This window comes from Chaetodon auriga, chromosome 11 (assembly GCF_051107435.1).
Source record: "Chaetodon auriga isolate fChaAug3 chromosome 11, fChaAug3.hap1, whole genome shotgun sequence".
In the NCBI taxonomy this organism is placed as follows: domain Eukaryota; kingdom Metazoa; phylum Chordata; class Actinopteri; order Chaetodontiformes; family Chaetodontidae; genus Chaetodon; species Chaetodon auriga.
Genome location: NC_135084.1, coordinates 16,667,032 through 16,688,730, shown reverse-complemented (window position 1 = coordinate 16,688,730; position 21,699 = coordinate 16,667,032). Strand labels below are relative to the sequence as shown.

Genomic DNA, 21,699 nt, shown 5'->3' with positions numbered 1-21,699 from the left:
TTTGCTGCTCACTGGAGTAAGACAACAAAGTCAGTAACTTTTTAGACAGTTGGCAGGTGTAACAGTCACTATAGAATATACTGCAAAGTTTCAGAGGCAAACAAAGGTTCAAAGAGTACGTTCTTGAAGGACACTGAGCAAAAAAAAATCTGTCTATCCATCCTGGGGGCTACAGTTACTATCTCTGGAGACAAACATTCCCCAAGGACATCTCCGCTTGAGAATAATTCTGGAAGATATGAGCCACTTTCCTGGGTAGAGGATGATATAGCGTGCCATCCCGAGAGACAATATTGTTGAGTGTGTGCTGCGATGAAACGACTGAACTGCATGTGCTCACAAAGCCTTTCATGAAAAATACAGTGTTATTGATAATACTAAATGACTTGTGTTCAATTTCCCTCCAGGTGCACTGTTGGGCTGTCACTGAATAATTGCTGTCTCTGTGGCATCCAGAAGCACGAAGCCACACCATGTGCCACAGCGATGGGAACCAATTCATTAATGTGGCCGCCATATAAGTAGATTACCTGTTTGGCTCTGGAACAGGCTGACAAAAACACAGAGGCGAGCCCTTGAACAATGTGAGACGGGTGGCTCTGAATCAGTCACATAAATGAGCCGTTCATTGGAACCAAGGGTGACACAGTGGTTGTCACTAAATGTATGTGCCGTCACTTTTAATACGCTTTTCGGCAAGCTCATGTCTGTTCTGGAGATTAACAGCCCAGAAGTGGGGATGTCATTGGCTGGATGAGACTTGTTTCAACACTCGCTAACAACTCTCTTTCGGCTGAGGTTAATGCATATTTCACACACAAACCCTGTTTATAATACATGTCAGTGATCATAGATTCAGCGGCGTGTGACTATTTAAACCTGACTAATGGTTAAAGGGTCAAGCAGTAGGGTTGGTCAAAGCGGTACATGATTATGCAAGAAATCCTCTTTGTCAGTGATATTGTTTCTACTGCCTTCTCTACCTACAAATACTTGAAGTGCGTCCACCATTCAAAGCGAGAGCCGTGTAGAATCAGCCTCATGCGTCACATTCATGAGGCCTGGAGCTGGGCTTTTCTGCTCACCCCTTCATGGCAGTTTGTGCAACCAGGGCTTCAGTGTGGAGCTTGAGTAAACCTGAGGTGGAGGCAAGCACCAACCACCCTCCAATTAAGGCAAAATGCCCCCAAAATACTTCTTTTCGAGCTTTGCTGCGTGCTAGCAATCATTTCAAAATCTCTTCCAGACCCACAAATTGTGACATAAGACTCTGAAATCCCAAAGTCAACAGGCCTCATGCAAGAACATTTTCATGTTATCCTAAACTTAGATCCTGATGAGACCTAATCCAAGACTTTGTTAACTGCACAAACTGGAGTTGCTCGTGTCAGTCTGATGAACACCACCTGTTCATGAGGAGGTGTGCATTCGTCAGATTGGATCATTAGCACAATTGATGCCTCCACATTGGAATATAAGGTCACTTGTTCCACTTCATTTGTGGGCAAAATTAATTGACGACAATGTTACCCAAGAGTGAAAATAACTTCACACTGTGGAACTTCCAATTAGCAGAGGTAACATAACACATGCAGGGAACAGACTGACATGAAGTTAGATATTAAAATTACAGCCTCGTGGTTGTATGCCTCCACCAACCTGTCAAGTTGTAGTTTACATCCATGTCTGCTCAGACTCATATAATATATGTAGCAAACACCTTGAAGGACTTCATATAAAAAGTACAATAAAATAAATCACTGAACTGTTGTTGTCATGTCAAAATATGCAAAATAAATATAATATACTTTCACTTAAGGTTATATCTGTGACATATTTCAACTCCAAATTCATTCAGGTTTGGATGTTGTAATTCTTCAGTCGAACAAGTGTCTTTCCCTTTTTTAGAGAAAGGCAGGCTGTGAATGTGACTCATATGACACCACTCTTTTGTTCATACCTAAGAAAAAATTCTGAATATCAGAAAATTGGCCCATGTGACATGTTCCCTAAAATTGTACATTCCCCTTAAGAACGAAGCCGTTTATCCAAGTGCTTCTTGCAAGAGAGTCTGCAAGTTTTCCAAATTTTCCGGTTTAACTCTGGTCTGGTGCAGGGCTGGATAACCTGTGCTGACCCGTTCATCCGTTTTCATCGGGTTGTTCTTCGAGCGTGAGTTTGATATGAAAGCATGTGTGGAACTAGCACCGGACTGCATGGTGTGATTGCCAGGAAGAGGCAGAACTGACATGTTATCACTTCCCTACAAAGTGGCTCTGCCTGAGGGTTGTAAGCTGCTGAAAAATGCCAAGGGGGGTGTGAAGGTGTTTGAAGTGTGCAGATTAGTATAAAGGTGTATCCACATGTAGACAGAGAGGATGACAGAAAGGTTAGATACAGCAGACACTGATAGGTAGATAGACAGATAGAAGGGAAGAGAGACAGATGTACAGTATGAGCATAAAATGTCATAGCGAGGTAAAAAGATACTTGAGCACAAGCTCCTTAATAATATCCAATAATTAAGCAGGGGTAGCTATGAGCTGGCTGATGTACTGACACTTGAAGATACCAGAGAAGGTAAATAAGTTGTGAATTCAACAGTCAAGTAGTACCCAAATTCAAAGAGTCAATTATACATAATGCAATACCATGTAGTACTGAGCAGGGCCAAAGCCACTTTTCATTCTTTTCATATTCAGATGAGGAAAAAAAAATCCCATCCAGAGAGAGAGAGAGAGAGAGAGAGAGAGAGAGAGAGAGAGAGACAGAGAGATAAAGGGAAGAGGAAGATGCTGACATGTCTACAGGCAGCAGCAGAGAGTCCCGATGTCAACATGAGAGAGGGTGAATGGAACGCCACTGAGAGGCGCGGGCGGCGCACAGGTGTCAGCGAGCACTCTGCCCCAGGGCCAATGGAGGAGTGATGCTTACGAGACAAGGCAGAGGCGTATACACCTCGTCGTGCGCCACAGGGGCCGCTGTTACCGTGTCGACTCCCTTTCTACCTCGCCTTGCCTCTCTATTCGTGCGTTGCATCACAGAGTGAACACGCAGCCATGGACACGCCGGGAGATACAAGGAGTGACCTCATAAGGTGCAAGTGGGGTGTGTGGATGCCTTGCTGCATAAAGGTCTTACACCACAACAAGGGCAGACATGACACAGTTAACTGTAACGCACTCACGACCAAACATCATCATGAGCAGCGTGCGAATGCCCATAAATATGTCCTCGCAAAAGTGCTGCAGCACATTTGTGCCTGACTGCTGGTATCACGCTGAACATTTTGTTCAGCAATTATGAATCAGCCTAATTCGATGACTGTTGAGGTGGATTTGTGCTTGAGAGTTTGTTAGCTAGCTGTTATGTCACCCTGGTGTTAACTTGTTTGTTCCTGCCTGGAAGCAAATTCAGAGAGTGACAAGCAGAGGCTCCTCTGACTTGAACCTAATTGCACATAGGCAATGCATTTCAACTCCTCGTCCAACAGAAGCAGACAAAAAGGAAAAAAAAACACTGCTGTGAATCCGAAGCTCATGTTCTCTATTAAAACCGTGGTTCTAAGGGATTTTGACAGCCAAGGCAAAGTCAGCTCAGTCACACAGCATGATTTACACAGGAAATAGCCTTTTAACCTGAATCTTATTAAAGGTTTTCAAGTTTCATTAGCGTATTCAAAATGAATATGAAGATGACTGTCTGAGTACTTTAGCTTTGCATTTAATCACAATATCCCAGCTCCAGATGTTATAAACTGTGCTGTAATACTCTAAGCCTGTAAATACTGTATCATGTGTAGAACAGTTTCAAAAGTACAAATCTGCTCTTTGATAGAATTACAGATACTGCTTTTCATACCATGAAGCTGAATATATTTTCCCTTCTCAAGCACTGCACTCCATTGAATTCAAGGTTCACGCTGAGATAAAGAGTGCACCATCCTTCACATAATGTGATATTATTTGAACTGTAGTATGTTATTGACTGAGGGGTGAACTTCAAAGATTGTAGGTTATGTTTGGGAAGACCGAAGAGGGACGGAGAAGTGAAGAGGAGCGAGGCAAACAAGAAACAGATAAAAAAAGAGCTATTATGAGATCCTGCAACCAGTGAAGATATTCAAAAGGTTCTACAAAATAGTATAGGGTCTAACAAGGTATTACAAAGCTAATTCATTTGGCAGGAGTCAATTCTTTACCTAGAATACATAATATGCTGCTGCTACTGTCAAGAAAATAACCAACAACTCTGAACAAAACATCCAACTGGGCCACAATGACACAGTGACATAAAGGTGACTGCATTAATGCTGCCTATCAGAAAGTACAGATTAAATTGGATTAACACATCATAAAAGATGCAGGAGCACACATCCTCTGCAAGAGCTCCGTGCAGCCCACTAAAATACAAAACTGCTATTGAAATTCAAATACTCCTATCTACATTATAATACAGAGCAAAGTGTGATGGTAGATGAAAAATAAAATCTATCTGTCACAAAAGGTCTTTCTGCTTCTGGCGTGCTGTGTGGAAAGCTCTTTATGTGTTGGTTTTGAGCATGTGCGCTATCAGAGTGCAGGGCAGGCCTTGTGTGTGCATGGGTGAGGCTATTTTCAACCCACAACAGAAGATAGTTCCAGTGAAATCTGTCCACAGTGACGTCTGTGGATGAGACAGAGAAGCAGGGACACTGTTTCTGTGATGTATGGTGGTGGTGGCAGAAACCTAAAGGCAGATATCTCAACTCCAAAGCTCAGCACATGAAACCAGATACCACCAGGAATGAGTGAAAATGTGTTTTTTTTTTTTTTTTTTTTTTGTGCTTCAGGTGAACTCGCCATTTAACTCCAAAAATTCCAGGATCGAAATGATGGCGGGCAGCGTAGACTGTAGTGCATTTATGGTTATGTATGTGCATATGCTTGCAACAGCAATGAAGAATAATGCATTTTACTACTTTTCTACATTCCTTTGAACTATCTTATCGTTATTATCACTTGAATTACCTTCTTGCACCTTAGCACTTCCTCTTACCTTCCCTCTCTTCCTCTTGCTGGAAGCGACGGCTGCAGGCCATGCTGTTCACAGTGTGAGCAACAGTACCACCACCTCTTTCACAGCGTAGCATTTCATAACAAGATGGCCCAAGATGGATAAAGGACTGCAATCATCCTTTATTTCATGACATTTATCAGTGCATGGGCTCATCTCACCCAATCATATCATGAAACACTTCCCCTCTTTTGCGTCGGTAATGTAATCTGTTAGGATCTTTGAAAATGGAGGTGCAGAGAAACTGCGAGATAAGAAGAAGCTGGCTCTTCAAGCCAACGCTGCCAAATGTGCAAAAAAATTCTGATATGTTTGCCACAGCAGGGGCCTTCATCAGCTCCCGTGGCCGATGGTGGTGGTGGAGACATTGAACAGGGACATGCAGTAAAACCTGCGGTAAGCTGGACTGCTTTCAGAACACCTGTAATGTGACACAGATGATCCTCTCATTCTCTTTCCATCTGTCATACACATACAGGATGATGTCTTCTTTTTTAAGGATTTGCCCAAGATCACAGGCCTTCTTTATTCAGCACGGCTTTGTCTGGAAAACAGTGATAATCAAATCAATCAACCATGCCTATTATTTCTTTCTCTCTCCCTCATTCATGTGTCGTCATCTCTCTTAAGTTTTCAGTTTCTGCACTGCTATTTTTATCTTGAAGATCGAGCAATAATTAAATCTCTCTCTCTCTTTCTCTCTCAAACATACATACACAGAGTTCAAAGTTCATTCAGGAGTTCAGCTACGTTCATCCTTTTCGATTGGGTAAGTTCACAATTTATTGAGTACTACTCTTGGAAGAGTTAGCATCTGATCCATCTGTTCTCATCTCTATTCTTTCTCTTTCTCTTTTCTTCCTCTCTGAAACACATACGTACATATATAGTTACACCCAATAGGATGGATTCTGATGCATTACTGTGATGAGTGGTGGAGTATACTTTTTTGTAGTGTTAATAAATTACACTTTTTGGAAGTATTTAATGTGTCCACTCTCACTGATTTGTGTTAACTCATTGCATGGCTTAAGGTACATGGTTTTAAAGAGTTGCACAGTTGGTATACACATTCAAGAGACCGAAAAGACCGAAAAGGTGCGCGTTATCAAATGTGGTGGGCCGGTCTGGTCCCAGTCCGCCCCTGATGCAATATGCAGATGCCGATTCAAAATATTTGCATTGTGGCCTCTGACACTGCCATCTACTGTACCTCATTAATATATTTCACAAGTCTATTTTTAACAGGAAATTTACATCTGCATCATTTATGTGTTAATGTTTAAGAAAAAAGGAGCTACATATTAAAAATGAATATGGTAATATACTCTTTGTAAGCCACTAATGTCCAACTAAACTGAGGAAGAGTTTGGAAGATATAGAACTTATTTCAGTCACAACTGTGGAAATGTATTTCAAAGATATTTCATAATTATTGAGACACCAATACAAGGCAGTGGTCCTGTTAATAAAGGAGATGGCAATTTCAAAATCACTCCACATGCTCAACTGCTCATCTAAAAGGTTTTTTTAATGCATTAAGTGTAAATTTGACATTCAGCTTCCAAGCATTGCACAGCTTATGCTAATATGAAAGCCCCGAAGCTTCCAAACACAGCATTATCCCGAGCTACTTCAATTCAAAACTATTATTATATGTTTTATCTATAAAAATTGAGGCTTCCTCAAATTCCTAAAATTTGAACAATTCATCACCTCCTCCCGCAAATGCTCTCTCTGTTGTAAACCAAATTCAACACTAGCAGATATTAGCACAGACTGTTTATGAGCTGCTGACTCATAACTTGCTAAGAGGATTTAGCAAAAAACTCTCTGGTGCTAACAAACATCCCAGAAATCCAACACCTCCGACACCAAGTAATGCTTAAGCAAGTATTCACATTAAACTATCATGTTCAGTAAAACAAGAAAGAAAAGTGTTTACAACCCCTCGTGTGATCATGTTCCTCCCTCAGCTATTCCTCTGATCACTTATCTTGCCACAGCAGACCCAGAATTTCTGTTGTATTCACAGTGAGCCATTTTTCTGAGTTCCACAAGAAAGACAGAAGCTTCAATCAAACATCTTCTGGAGGGCAAGATGGAAAACATTAACAAAGCTGGAGAAACATTTACTGCGCTGCCAGACAGTGGTAGCACTCTGTGCCAGCTTAGCCATGTCAGCCCGCAAGACATCACTTCACATATCATCCACTGGCTCATTTAGTACACCAGAGGAGACCTGGCCAGTGTACGTCTGGACGCTAGTGGACGAGTTTGATGTCCAAACTGGGGCCAGCCTTTGAGGCCTGCAATGTGATATCACACTGTGCAATGTATGCACTGAAGTCACCCTGCATGTTTTACTGTCAAATTACTGCTCTTGGCCAAAAGATCTATTGTACCACACCAACAGCTGGAGGCCTCACCTACAGAAAGCCCTTAGCTCCTCTCTAACTAGCAGAATACTGCAGGAAATATCAGTAACAGAAATTGTGTGCTGGTCAGGCAACCACAAATTACAGAGCCCCTTTTTGAATGTTTCCAGTGAGGACCCAGTCATGTGTCTCTTATGTCACATCTCATGGGATGGATGGTAGAGAAGGGAAAGAATCCAATTTTAGCAACTTGCAAGCGTTCACGTTATCAAGGTGGTTGCAGAGAAGGTCATGTGAGGAATAAAATACTGTGCACTGACAACACAACACCATCTCCATTACATTTCAGTTTAATTACACTGGATGAAGGACTGTGGCTGATGTGATGCGTTCATATTTGTTGCACTGCCATATTATTAAGTGCCAAGTTGGAGCTTTCAGAGAAATCTGAGTTTCCCCAGTCATAATTACGACTTTGATGTGAACGTGAAGGCTGTTTAGATGTTGGAAACCTGTAATTACAATAAATCAGATGTGACATGAATATGCCATTAGGTGCATAGGGTTGTGTTATGCTTCCCCAAACCATTTAATTTGACATTTACTTGGTCATTTAATTGGTGATGTTTCACAACTGTCATTTTCAACTTCAAAGGAGCTCAAAACTTCATGTATGTTATCAAATATGTCTTCTGTTCTTGAATGCATGCAGAGCAAAGTAATATTGTAGGTTAAACTGATGAACTATTTACAGTTAATGCCATCCTTTTAGTTTTATATCTTCCTTTGTCTGGCCAGACAGATAGAAATGTTCAATTTTGTCTCTTTGTCAGTCATCACAGTGTGACCTCAGGCCATAGGAGGACAGAAAGAGCTGAATTATGTCGCCCTCTGCACTGTTAAATGTGTTCATATTCAAGTAAAGTGGCGTCTTTGTCATTGCACTTGCCCCTCACATTCCCTCTGTTGTGCTGCTTATCATCCTTTGTTCTGTTAAAATTACGCAAATTACAGAGGAAAAATAACTTGGAGGCATGTCAGGACGTAAGAGAAGGACTTTAATTTGTCCCAAAGCTTAGACAATAATGCCCTGCTTCACCATCACTCAGCATAATGTGACAGCTGACCCTTCAAGCTACAAATAGCTGACCAAACACTTCAGAAACCCAAGTACAAACAACATAATTATTGAGCACCATGCACTGGTTTTATATAGTTTGTGCACATACCTACTGTTGGTTTGGTATGTTCACTGATAATTATCTGGAAAGTTAGTTTAATGATAGGTCACACTGCTTTTCTTCCCTGGCTTTCAGCATCGACCTTTAGCTGATATTTGGGATGTGTGCAATGAGTGTGACTTGGCGTCTGTTAGACAGCCAAGTGATGCCTGCCTACTTAGCAGAGACAAGTGAAAGGTCAGTGCGCTCCTGGTGCTTAGAGGTTCAAGGCTCAGGGTAGCAGATTCAAACCTGCGGCTGAAAATCAATCATGCCCTTCAGAAGCATAAAAAGCACTCCACACTGTCTAGCTGTGATTCAGAGGAGGAAGGATAGAGCGATAGATAGGTGGGTGGATGGATAGAAACAGAGAGGCTTGAGCCTGCTTTTTTAAATATAGGTTTCCAGTGAGGCGTGATGACATTGTGTGGGAGAGCACACAGTCGGGTTTACAGCTAACCCTTTAAATGCCTGGCAATGAACATAGAGGAGTCGGCTGTGAGTACCTCTTCCACTTGTATGCACGTCTGGCAAAACAAACGTTGAAAGTGGGCTGCCAATAAAAGAGCTGTATGCTATGAATGCATGTCATCTGCCTAATTATGTAAGAATTACAGCCTTGTCTGAATTGGAAATGTGACATGGATTTGTTTTCTCTAAAAACGATGAATGCAATTTTCCTCCAGATGTCAGCTACAGTTGATGGAGGGCACAGGTTTGAGCTGTTACCTTTAATTTCTCTAAAATGACCCGATATGGATTGGTGGAGTACATTTTTTTTCTTTTAATTTGATGAGTAATGTATTGCTCTTTGATTAGTGGCTAATGGCGGTGGACTCGACTGTTGCTGGCCACGGGATATATATCTACTTCAGGTATTGTGCAGCCATTTGTGAGCCAGACTGCTGAGAACATTAAATCAATGGTAACACTGTGGCCAGACATCCACAAAAAATTTACACGGGCAGTCTCTGTGGTCTGTAAAAGTCAAGAAACTGCAGAAAAGAGACGTACTGTTCCTCAGTTTGAGCTATTGCCACTGACATTCACATTAATGGCCAGAGTAACAATGTCTAATGGAGGAATAGGAAAAAGCTATGTCTCAAGGCTGAGAAAAGTAGTAGCCCTATTCCACACAAAAGGCACCCTTAAGAATGTATGCTGAAACCAAGAAAATGCATGTACACACAGAGCAGCGAACAAAAAGCCTACGCAATAATTTCAGCATACTGTCGCTAATTGTGTAATTAGTGGGGCGGCAAGCACAAGTAGTGACAGCATGTTGTTGATCATAGTAATACTCAATGTTGACATTGTGTACTATGCTAACAGTATAACTAAGAGCATCACTCAATAATGGGCTCAGGATTGCCAGACTGCATATTAATGTGACAGGTATGGCACAACATCTGCTGTTTGCGAATCGCTGCTACAGTGAACTGCTGAAGAGAGAATAAATAATGGTGTGACATTTCCCTCCCAAATGATATCCTCTTCAATCAGGAAAAAGACCAACTTTTGAAAGATGCTGCACAGATAACCGGTATTAAAAAAATCTATGAAGTTTAGTTGAATACACAAACATACGAACACCCACCTCTTGTGATACGCTATATGATGCATGCGGCATTGAAAATATACAATACAAAGACACAGATGTAAATATGTTAATATCATTACATCACAGAAAAAGAGGCAAAAATATGTTAATGTGCAGTAACTAATAACTAATGACCACAATGAGCACAAAACTTACACCAATCAAGTGACTTTCTATGGAGAAACACACAAATTCAAGTGTGAGCACATGCACGCAGAACCACATATACCCACACAGGAAGAAATTCACCCCCTTGCTGAGGAGAAAATGATAGGCTACTGACTGTACAGTGAGGAGAGAAGTAAAGGGAAGACAAAGTGAGAAAGAAACTGACAGAGAGAGATATAAGCTGAGAGGAAAAACTCAGGGGATGTGGGGGGCTTGGGTGAACGGAGGAGGAGGAGGAGAGCAAAATGACATACTCAGAAGCGGTGAGGCAAAAGTCTCATGCGATTTAGAGTAGATTTAGAAGGGGAAGTGCTGTGGGGGAGATAAGCAGCACGGAAAACTGCTCAGACCGCAGGTTCACAACACTGGGCCAGAGAAGTAGCCTCAGTGCAAGAGGGGGGGATTCACATAGTGGGAGCATGCTAGATAGCGCCTTACCCCTCCTCATCTCCATGAGCTCAGTGCTAAAGACTTCCCCCAAAGGGTTGTGTCCGTGAGTTCCATGTAAGAGAGCCATTAAGAGTGCTTTAACAAAAGGACTCCAAAAGTGTTTTTTTTTTTCGTTCAGAAAATATAACAGTCCACCTCATGCACATTAGCTATAATGAATTCACACATTCAAAATGAAATAATAAAAAAAGCGATTCTAAAAGCTGCAAGGCATGTGTGATGTTGGATGTTAGAATTTAGGTCTGAGTCCATGACTACAGCAAGATGTACTTGGGTTTTACCTGTAAGGGCCTGGAACTCTTCATTTGTAAATTGTTCAGATTATTTTTTGTAAAGAGCGGCTTAATAACTACAGTTTTCGGAGGCTGTGGGAGTAGAGACCTATTGACTATTTGCACAAGATCTGATGCCAAGCAGTTAATAACATTTTTGATCAAGCCTGCAGGTAGAGTATCAAGGAGGCAGGAGGAGGATTTTAGATGTTTCAGAGCTGAGTCATGCTAATTGAATTGATTTTAAGCGGACAACACACACCCCCTATATCTGATATGGAAGAACTGACAGCTTGAGTCATTTTCTGAATATTGTCAGTGAAGAATGAGGCAAATTCATTGCATGACTTAGATAAAAGTTCAGGGGCTCCTGACACAGGAGGGTTCATCAGCCTGTGAACGGAGGAAATAAGGCAAATGCATTATTACTGTTGTTGGCAATAATGTCACAGAGGAAGGACCGCCTTGCATTTATAGATGTCATAATGTACCTGGAGATTTGTACCTGCCTTCAGCTTTTCACCACTCTCTTATTAATTTTTACCAGCGTTGCATTTCTCCAGAGATGGAAAACGGGGTTAAAGAAAAGGCTTAGGTGACAAAAACAACAGCACAATCAATCAAAATAAAGAAATGTGATGATGATGACGCACACATACTTTGTAAAAGTTTTGCCACAGTTGCAGCAGATGATGGAGCTATAAGGCCCTGAAAACTACCAGATAATCCCAACCAATAAACTATTGGCACAAGGGGATTATAGAGTCAATCACTTACCACCTGGCCAGAGATAAAGCTTCGATCAACAGAGTCAATTGGAACAGATCAGAGTTGAGTTGCTGATACAACTCTGTGGTTATTTGGGAGGCTGCAATTCGGACAGGTGATTGCTGTCAAAATAGTGGTAGAAAACTAGATATAAATACAAGTCACGGTGATGGAGGTTGTTGTATTTAATATTCTTCTTTTCCATGAATCGAGAGAAATTTTAACACTGAGTTCAAGCGAGAATCGTGCAGCCCTACCACAGGCAGGTGGACACCCCCGATGGCAGCCATAACACACCGATGGCTTATCAAGCTGTTATAGCTAATATGTTTGCACATATCCAGCAGATACAGAGCGGCATGACCTTTTCACTGGGCTCATTTCTGGCCTCTTGACAAATGTTAGCTCAATATTCACTCTCCTTTTTGGCCTACCACCTTGTCTCTTTTCTGTTTTTACTTTATTCACCATGTAGTGCTCACTTCCTGCTGGGCAGGTGCTGTGGCGTACACTCAGCATGGCTACCTGCTGTATAAAATGGGGGGGGGGGGGGTCGATGAGGGCGGTTACACTTATACAGCCTACTTGTGGTCCAGAGAACTAAAACAGTGAGCTAAGAGGTTTAAAGCTGTGTAAGGCTGCACAGTTGAAAATTCAGAGGAAGTTCAACACTACACGTAACCTTTTCACATTACGCTGAGTCAGCTGCTTTCTTGAGAATATTACTTAATGCAGCCTGTTGTTTCGGAGTGGCTAACCCAAACAATTGTGAAATTCTAAGCATAACATTTGTATTTCTGCAGACACAACATAAGGTGTTTTGCTCAAACCTTCAGAAAAGAAAGTGGCTACATGCTGCTACAGTAGCAGCTATGGTATAAGCCATTTATTTTAGCCAACAATGACTGGGAGCCCCTCATTTCCCTCTGACAGATGGAGGGGACCAACCATAAAGCAGGAGCAGAAATCATTAAGTCAGCCAAAGCCCTGCAGAGTTGTTTTAATTGTCTGCTCTGGAGCTGTAGGCATAGCTTACCTGATTGCTGCTATAACTAACTGCTTTCACAGAGACAGACGAGATCTTCTGCAGACATTTAGAGAGTGATTTGTGCTCAGAAGATTCCTCGGGGAGAGATAGAGGGGCGAGGAATGAGGAGACAGTTCATCGCAGAGCGAGCAGATTGGACGGTCTCCGCTGGAGAGCGCCTTGTCCAGCAGGAGAGGCCCGAGCACCTGGCTAATGCTTTCACAGCGCACATTTTACAGCAGGCCTGCCACTGAGTGTGGCTGGCATTGTCAACGTGAAACCCTACAGAGGTCTGCGCCTATGGTCCCGACCTTCCGTGTGTGCGTCAGACAGAGCACTCGCTCAAAGCGTTAATCAATGGCCTTTCAATGGCTTCGCCGCTGTGCCTGTGTATCAATCATTGAATAAAGCTGAGCAACAGGAGAACGTGAGCACACACACAAAGTGCTGGATTAGAAAGGATGTACAAGGAAGGGGAAATGCACAAGTACTCACACTCAACAAGGCACACATTCACAACAGACGGGCAGAAAGACAGACCTGTGCACAAAGAAAGACACACACACACACACACACACACACACACATATGCATACATACATACACACACACACACACACACACACACACACACACACACACACACACACACACACACACACACACCTCAAATGATGTGTTGACAGATTGGGCAGGACTTACACTCCCTGTCTTATGCATAAAGGCATATCAAATTCTGTTACAGAGGATTGTCTGCCAAGACTCCCTACTTTGACTGACATACAGGCTAGTAAATCAATCCACTTAAAACAAGCTTTACTTTAAGCTCCCAGACACTGCACTGTGCCAGGCAACTTTGCCATCAGACCTTGAAGCATCACAGTCTGGCCAGGATCTTGTGAACACTGCAGACAGGTACTCACTGCAGCACAACATGACAAAATGCAACTGTTTACGCTCGTGCTCACTGCTCATGGAAGATGTTTCAAAGCTGCAGCGTTAATAATCCATGTTTATTTTTAATTATAAATGACTTTTTGGCCTCCTCTTGAGTCACAGTAACATCAGTACAGACAAGCTCCACCCAGGCCCTGCCCTGCAGAGCCGTGTATTGCATGTGTAGCAGACTTCTCCCACATCCTGCGTCTCTCTCTGCCAGCTTCAGTCCAAACACTTAATCTTGTCAAAGGAGACTCTTGATAAACTAAGGGAGAAGTCCTGCTTTGCCCTCAATGAGAAACATGTGGTTTACAGCAGTGATGATCTGCAGCATCTACCCCCAAGCTCTAATGCATATTCTCTCTCAGAGCTCATTAATCAGTCATGCACGGAAAAGGGAGCATGACAAAGACGGAGACACAGAATCAAATGCGGGGCCACTTCACTGAGTGCTGGGAGCACAATGACGCTCAGACAGCTATCATTGTTGCGAGATAATAAAAGCAAGAGCAATAGTGACTTCACGGCTATTTGCTGCAGTTCAAGGTAGAATATATAACTCACCAAGTGATTAAATATTAATCAAAGTATTACACAAGTTGAATGGAAGATTTGACCGCACCTTGTCCACTTTCTGCAGCCTCCTTCACTGTCTGCAGCATCAGACCTAAGCTGCCCTTTGATGTGTGAACTGACAAGCAGCTGCATCAACAGTTGTATCAAGGAGACGTACCTGTACTCTTCCTGAGTGAAGATTGGGATGCGGGAAGGCTGAAGGACAGTGATCTCCACCAAAGTACTGTTTGACTTCACCGGCTCCCCATCATCATAGGCTATCACAAACAACTGCAGTGGGCAGAGAACACACACACACGTAAGCAACACACAAATGCAAGCACAAGTATTTTAACCATACTACTACTCACTACACAAATAATTCCCTTTTTGAGGTTGCCAGGCACTTTTTTTTTATGCAGACACGTTCGGCATTCTAATTAAGACAGCCTGGCAAAATAGGATCTGGCGAGCAGCCTGCAAAGCTCCCAGAGAGTGAGTATGCATGTATTGATCTACATTCATAGACTGTGGAGAATGGGGCCTGGGGGAAACAGAGGGGGGGGGTGGGGGCGGCAGAGAGGGAGAGATAGACAGAAAGAGAATAAACACAGACAATGTCTAAAGAAACAGAGGATGGAAAACACAGGAGAATAAAAGAGACAGACAGAGGTAGACAGACAACATGAGAGCGTAAATCCCCATTAGGACCTCATATCTCAGCACGTCCAGCCTACTGCTCACAACTACAGGTGTGCCTATGTAAGGTCACCTTAAATTGGTAAAAAAAAAAAAAAAAAAAAAAAAAAAAATTTATGTGAGCACCTGGAAGAGAATTTGTTCAATCAATGAGAAAACTCAATATCGCTGGCCACAGACCCAAGAGAAGCAATGACATGATCACTGGCACTGACGATAATAATGGGCTAAAAATGTTATTCGATCTTAAAAGAGTCGATCTGACCTGCTGATCTTCCCTGCATCTTATATCACATTGAGACATGCGAGGCAGAGCAGTGAACAATGACAAGTAGATAGTGCCTCTGCAGTCTGAAAGAACTGTGACTCTTGTATTTGCGGTTTAGGATGAGATCTTAATAATATCATTATAAAAGCATTATCATCAATTATACTCGTCAGTGCCACCACCGTCATGATTAACTCATCTCAGATGTTGAAAGCTAATATAAGCCATGTTTCACCCATTCTGACTTGACACATTTATTGGAAGAAAAGTTTCACATTTGTCTTTTTATTAAAAATCGAGCAAAATTAAGTCTGACTTAGACATTAGTACAGCAGAGCACTGAAGTCACACTTCCTCCACACTTGTTGACTGCTAATATCCAATAATAATCATGCTGGTGTACTGCCTCCACCACCACCCCACCCTCCAGTTTATGTGCTATATTGTTGTTACTGTTGAGTTCACTAAGATTTCTGATTCACGTTATGTGTTTATTAAGAAGGGATTAGCTTAGATTCCCTAAAATTCCCAAATGTATAACCTTTCACTCAAAATGGACAACTCCTGGACTCACTCTGATTGTCTCTGACCAAATGGCAGAGCAACGTTAATATCTTGGAAGTGACTTTACAAGCTCATCACTGCTGCTGTCGCCATAAAAACAGCCGCTGACCTTAAAGGTGACGCTGGGCTCTTCATTGAGGTTGACCTTAGTGATGATTCTTCCAGTTTCCTCCTCCACATCAAAGATGCTCCCACTGTACGGTGACCTGTCCAGGTCCACTCGGTAGCGGACATAACTGGCTGGAGTACCCTGGAGGAAGGAGACAGAAGAACGCATCAATCCAGCAACCATTTTCACAAGAAGCCATGAAGAAGGACAAAAGGTGCGTCGAATTTTCTATGTTATGTAAGATATATTCAAGTCATCAGGGTATAACAAAATACAGCTTGAATACAGCTTGATTTTTTTTATTTTTTTACATTGGACCGTTTCATGCTGAAATGGTTTAAGAAAGAAAATGTTACCCTTCTCTCTGCTTAACCTAAAAAAATACCCTGATGTCTCACTCCCCTCATCAGACAGCTAATGTAAACTCACTGCTATTCATTGATTCAGGCCTCTTCCCTTTCATTTGCAATAAAAAACTTCTCCATTAAACTCACCCTTCTAGTCTCCAGAGTAACACACTTACATTCATTAGCGAGAGCCTGGACTCTAATATGACCCTTTGATTAAGATTAATCACGGTTCCTGATTACTAATCATCTCTATAGCTTATCTTATTCCAGTTTCATCCCTTTGGACCTCGAATTCAGTCTTATTTTTAATAAGCTTTTTGCAGCTGTGCTCCCTTGCCTGAACTGATTTTATTCCTCAGGGACGGGGTAAAACCTGGGGCTAGAGAGAGGTAAATCCTGTAGTAGCAGTGGATCCCTCGGGAGGCTTACTCACACAAATGTGTCTCTAAGAGGTTACAAAACTATCTGAGTGAATTCACTAAGGGGATTCTGAGAAAAGGGGCCTCATCTCTAAAAGCTCTTCAACTTGTTTTCTAACATGTAATGGAAAAGATGTCAGGACAGGATCATTAATAAAAAAACACCTCCCAGAGAAGAATCTAATACAGTGGCTACAGTGTCGGCAGCAGAGATGGTTAAAAGCGCTTTACTCAAGGCTAAACACGCAGTGCAGTCAATAACAGCAGCGAGCCTCTAGTTCTTCCCACTTGTATCATCAGTTTGCCTTTTGAAACCCATACTATGTCTAACTTTGTCCTACAATATCAGGGCCACACAAAGGCAAACCGATGAAACAACACTTTTCAAGGCTGTATCTTGAGTTTCAGAATCCAGATTTGCCAAAGTACATTTTCCTCCAGCAAATCACGGTGGCCCAGAAATCTCTGTCTGTCATTTTCAGCCGTACAGCACCTTTTCTTGACTGGCATTCGACTTGAAGACAAAGTTCAACCGTGATTCCAAAAAAGTTGGGACACTACGTAAAACCTAAATAAAACAGACTCATTTACAAAAGAAATGCTGATCCTGAGCTCATGTAGTAATATCCTTTACACAATCATGTGTTCACAAAGTGGTAAACCTTGCTCCATCCTCGCTTATGAATGAGTGAGTCTTTTATTTATGTTACACAGCGTCCCAACTTTTTTGGGATCTGGGTTGTAGTACTATGGCAAAAATAATTCTTTCTTACTGCAACTGAGAGCAAAATTTGGAGGAAATATTATTTTCGAATGTACTTTTTGATTTGCTTGTATTTCTTTTCTAAGAATTCAATTCTCTTTAATATAAAATAGTCAGTTCATGAATTAAAGAACAAGCTCAGAAGCTCTGGGAAGCTCTGAATGATGCTTCAGAGGCACAAGACTTGAGCCGAGCTTGAGATGAGGGTGTAAAACAGCAAAGGCAACGCATTAACACGGTTTCATTTGGCAGCGTTGTGAAATGATTAAGGCCTGATTCAAATGGCAGACTTTCTCTGCTCTGATGAACAACACGGCAGAAGAAAAAGAAACTTTATTTTTCACTCACATACAAAAGACTGAAGACGTGGTGAAGAAAAAAGCCTCTCACTGGAATGTTTGTCTCCACGGTGACCTCGTCTCTCGTTCGCGTATTAACATTTACATTATATTATTATCGTATTTACATAAAAATATCATCACTTTTTAAAAAGTGTTACTATCACTTCTCCCAGGGTGGATGAATACTACGCCTTCTTTCCAGAATGTACACACTCAAAAGTATGAATAGGTGAAGGAATGGATGACACCCTTACAACCTTCAGACAATATATGCATGGCTCGTGTTTGTCACATAAAGACGTGGTGCCACAGAGAGTCTCTTCCTCTCTTCCTTCCTTTGTGTGTGCAGGTTTTTGTGAGCCCATGTAATCGAGAGTGAGAATGTGTGTGCGCGCATTCGTGTGTGTTTTTAGCAAGCGCTAGACTAAGCTCTGTTCCATCAGAGGTGTCTATGACAGGCATCCTGTCAATAAAATTCTTTGAGCTCCCAAATCCAGGTCAATAAGAGACTGGGTTAGTCGGCTCCTGTTCTGAAATCTAATCCCTCTGTCTGTCAAACCACTTTGCAGAGTCACTCTCATGTCTCACTCGCTGCCACTGGGCTCATGGTAATATGATGATGATTTCCTTCTTATTATTTGTGTTGCAGAGCTGCTGGATATTTTCTACTGTACACGATTTCCCTATAAGAAGGGTTCAGGGTAAAATCCTGCATCAAAAGGCACAAGTTCCCATTAAAAAGGTTTTAGAGCTGCACAGCTAGCAAGGTGGAGAGGGGATGGCAGGAAAAGCAGGAGGAGGGAGAGGCTTCCTCTGAGAGGGGAAGTGAGATGTACAGCAGTCATTGTGGCGCTCTGGAGATGTTTTATCACCCACAGCTTGGGACTGACAGGCATCCATATCCCTCAGCGTTTATGTGCTGCAGAGAGCACACAAGCTCAGCCAGACCCGGCGAGATCCAACCAGCAGGAGGGCCACTAATAACAGGCATCGAGTCCACTCGTACAGGACTCTTCTCAAAAACACGTTCACAAGTGGAAGCTACAAGGACAAGGCAGGGGGGTCACTGGGGGATTCCTATTCCCCTTTTTCATAGTGGAACTTTGAAAATAATAATAATAAGAAGCCTCCATGTGTTATAAGAGAAAAGGCTGGTTTGGTGGAGTCTCTATAAAGGAGAAGAAGAAGAAAAAAACTCTCTACCAAAAAGAAAGAGAGGATGTGAGCACGAAGCCTGCTGACTCACCCAGTGCAATGAAATATTAAGGTGGGTGGCACTGCCAATAAAGAAGTTCAGCCGAGGTGAACGATGCGGAACCAAACATTCTCAGGACTATCCTAAATACACATGTTATGCTACGAACAGACGCAGCGACTACTAAAAAAGTCATGTGATGCATTCCCACCCCACAAAATAAAAGTTTTGGATTGCTCCTGCGTTGCCTCCTCTTAGTCATAAAATTTCTAGTCTCACCGGGTGTAACAATTTCTCTTCTGCATTGTGTTATTTTGTTCCTTGGTTTGCAGACAACCCCTCCCACCCCTCACCCTTCCAAAAAAAAAAAAAAAAAGCAAGAGAAAAAAAGAAAAAAACATCTTCATAGCTCCGGTCCCAGGAGAACCTGCTCAGATATAGTGAGGTAAAGGAGTCTGAGGAAACACATCGCTGTCTGAGGCAACTGGTAGATGACTCATACAAGTGAAGATGCTAAACAAGACCCCCTTACAATAAATACACATGGCACTGTAGCTCTAATGAGAGCATCTGAGTGTCGAAAACATCTTCAAAACGCGTCGTGTCAAATGCTGCGGCTGAAATTTGCTGATGTTCTCAGAGCAACATGTAGCAAAGAGGTAAAAAATCACCGAGCAAGGCTTTTATCTCTGCTGCCTTTATTAAAGACACGACATGCCCCGTGCACTTTGAAATTTAACCACCAATGTTGTACACATTGCATATTATAAATAGAAACGTGAAGTGTGACAGATGGATTTTTTTTTATACTCACTGGAGGGTCTTGGTCCTTTGCAAAAACGGAGGTGATGACTGTTCCTTTCTCTGCATTGGGCGCCACCATGCCCTTATACAGGTCTTGGCTAAACACGGGGGAGAAGTCATTCATGTCCTAAAAACAAAAGAGATTCCATAAATGATGGCATATTACTTCAGCACTGGATTGATTTGTAACTGAGGCTGGCTTCAGTGTATTCTACTGCTTCTTTTGCTGATGCCGTCTGCATGCTGAAAGAGTAATATTGTAGCAGTGCAGACTATGCAGCTGCTGCTTTGTTTGATTTCAGCTAACGCTTCCAGCAAGTTATTGTGGATTCAGGCAAATTTTCCCACTGCAGTCATTCACCACGCCCCAGGCTTTGTCCGTGCACTTTAAGAACTGCGCATCTGAGCTGAATGTGATCACACATAAACACAATCTGTAATCACACCATTACAGATGAAAATAATCCAGAAATATTTCAAACTAAAGTGCTTTGAAATATAAAATTAGCTCTGAACATACAAAGAACTGTGGCTGACTGATAAAAGCTAAAAGTTTCATTGTACAAATTGACAACATTTTCATTTTTTTTCCCCAAATCCTGCATTAACATAATGGTAATTAATCACCACATTTAATTAAATTGTGGCAAAATGATAATATCTGTAATACTTTCTTGAACCAAACAATAACCATGAAGATGTGAAACCATACAAAGACTATGTCTCAGAGTCCTGTGACATCACCTGCATGACAGGACTGACAGGCTACAATAAAGATATATGGCATATGAGAATATGTGTCAGGTGGGCTCCTTGTCACTGCACGGGATTGGCAGCTGAAAGCCGACCTGGAGAAGCAGCTCAAGTTCCCAGAAACCCTCACACCATTGACCACACTAAGGCCAGACTTGATCCTAATGTCTGAAACATCAACACAAGTGGTCCCGCCAGAGCTGCCTGTATGATGGGAAGATTGTATGGAGGAGGCCTACGAAAGGATAGGGGGTGGGGGACTGCACAGGCTTTGCTAGCCAGTCCTTCTACAGGGCCCTCGAGCTCCTGGCATCACAGGACTGCACAGTAAAAAAAAAAGAAAGAAAAAAAAATCAAAACACCACCAAGGCTGCAGAAAAGGCATCCAGATAGCTGTGGGTCAAAAGGGAGGATCTGTGGATCACAGAGGCCACTTGGACACAAGCCAGGCCCTGATCAACCCCAGCTGGCTCACTTGGGTGAGGGTGTATGACCCGATGAGGAAGTGATGACCCCAGGTTATATCAGTGATGAAGATTGTAAGATGTATGTGATATCCATGTGAGATGTTGGGACCGCTGCCCTCTTGTCCCATGTTTTCTCTCCTTGAAACCCCCCCACAGGTGATGAAACCACATAGCCGGGCTTCAGCGAGATCAGGCTGCCGACGCTTGCCACATGTGGGAGCTTCGCTACTGCTTTAATCACCTTCTCCCTGTAAATAATGCACAGCAGAGCTCTACCATTTTATGGGCCTGCGAAGAAATGAAATCTTGTTAACTGTGCAACCCTTGCTTTGCTTTGTGAGAATGTAAACTCAGTGAGCCATTCACACATCTCTCAGGAATAGCTTAACTCTGTAGTATAACAGCTGGAGCCTGATCTTCCTTTCTCTTGGCTTTTTACTTTCCACTGTTATGACTGAGCCACAGGTAACAGTATGTGTTCTAGAAACTCAGTGGTGGAGGGCAGCCTCACTTTGATCTATACATGGGTTTAGTG

The 21,699-nt window shown here is 42.3% G+C and overlaps 1 protein-coding gene across 5 annotated transcripts in view; it reads right to left on the bottom strand.

Moving 5' to 3' along the window:
- LOC143327951 (protocadherin-15-like) overlaps nucleotides 1–21,699 on the bottom strand; it is a 189,550-nt gene that overhangs the window by 36,468 nt on the left and 131,383 nt on the right. For all 5 annotated transcript variants that reach the window (XR_013077775.1, XR_013077778.1, XR_013077776.1 and 2 more), the window contains 3 exons: nucleotides 19,955–20,071; nucleotides 16,073–16,213; nucleotides 14,611–14,723 (listed from right to left, as the gene is read on the bottom strand). Coding sequence is in view for 1 of the 5 variants with exons in the window: in XM_076742656.1 (XP_076598771.1) it covers nucleotides 14,611–14,723; nucleotides 16,073–16,213; nucleotides 19,955–20,071 (371 nt within the window). In the remaining 4 variants the exon portion in view is untranslated. The remainder of the gene's footprint in view (nucleotides 1–14,610; nucleotides 14,724–16,072; nucleotides 16,214–19,954; nucleotides 20,072–21,699) is intronic.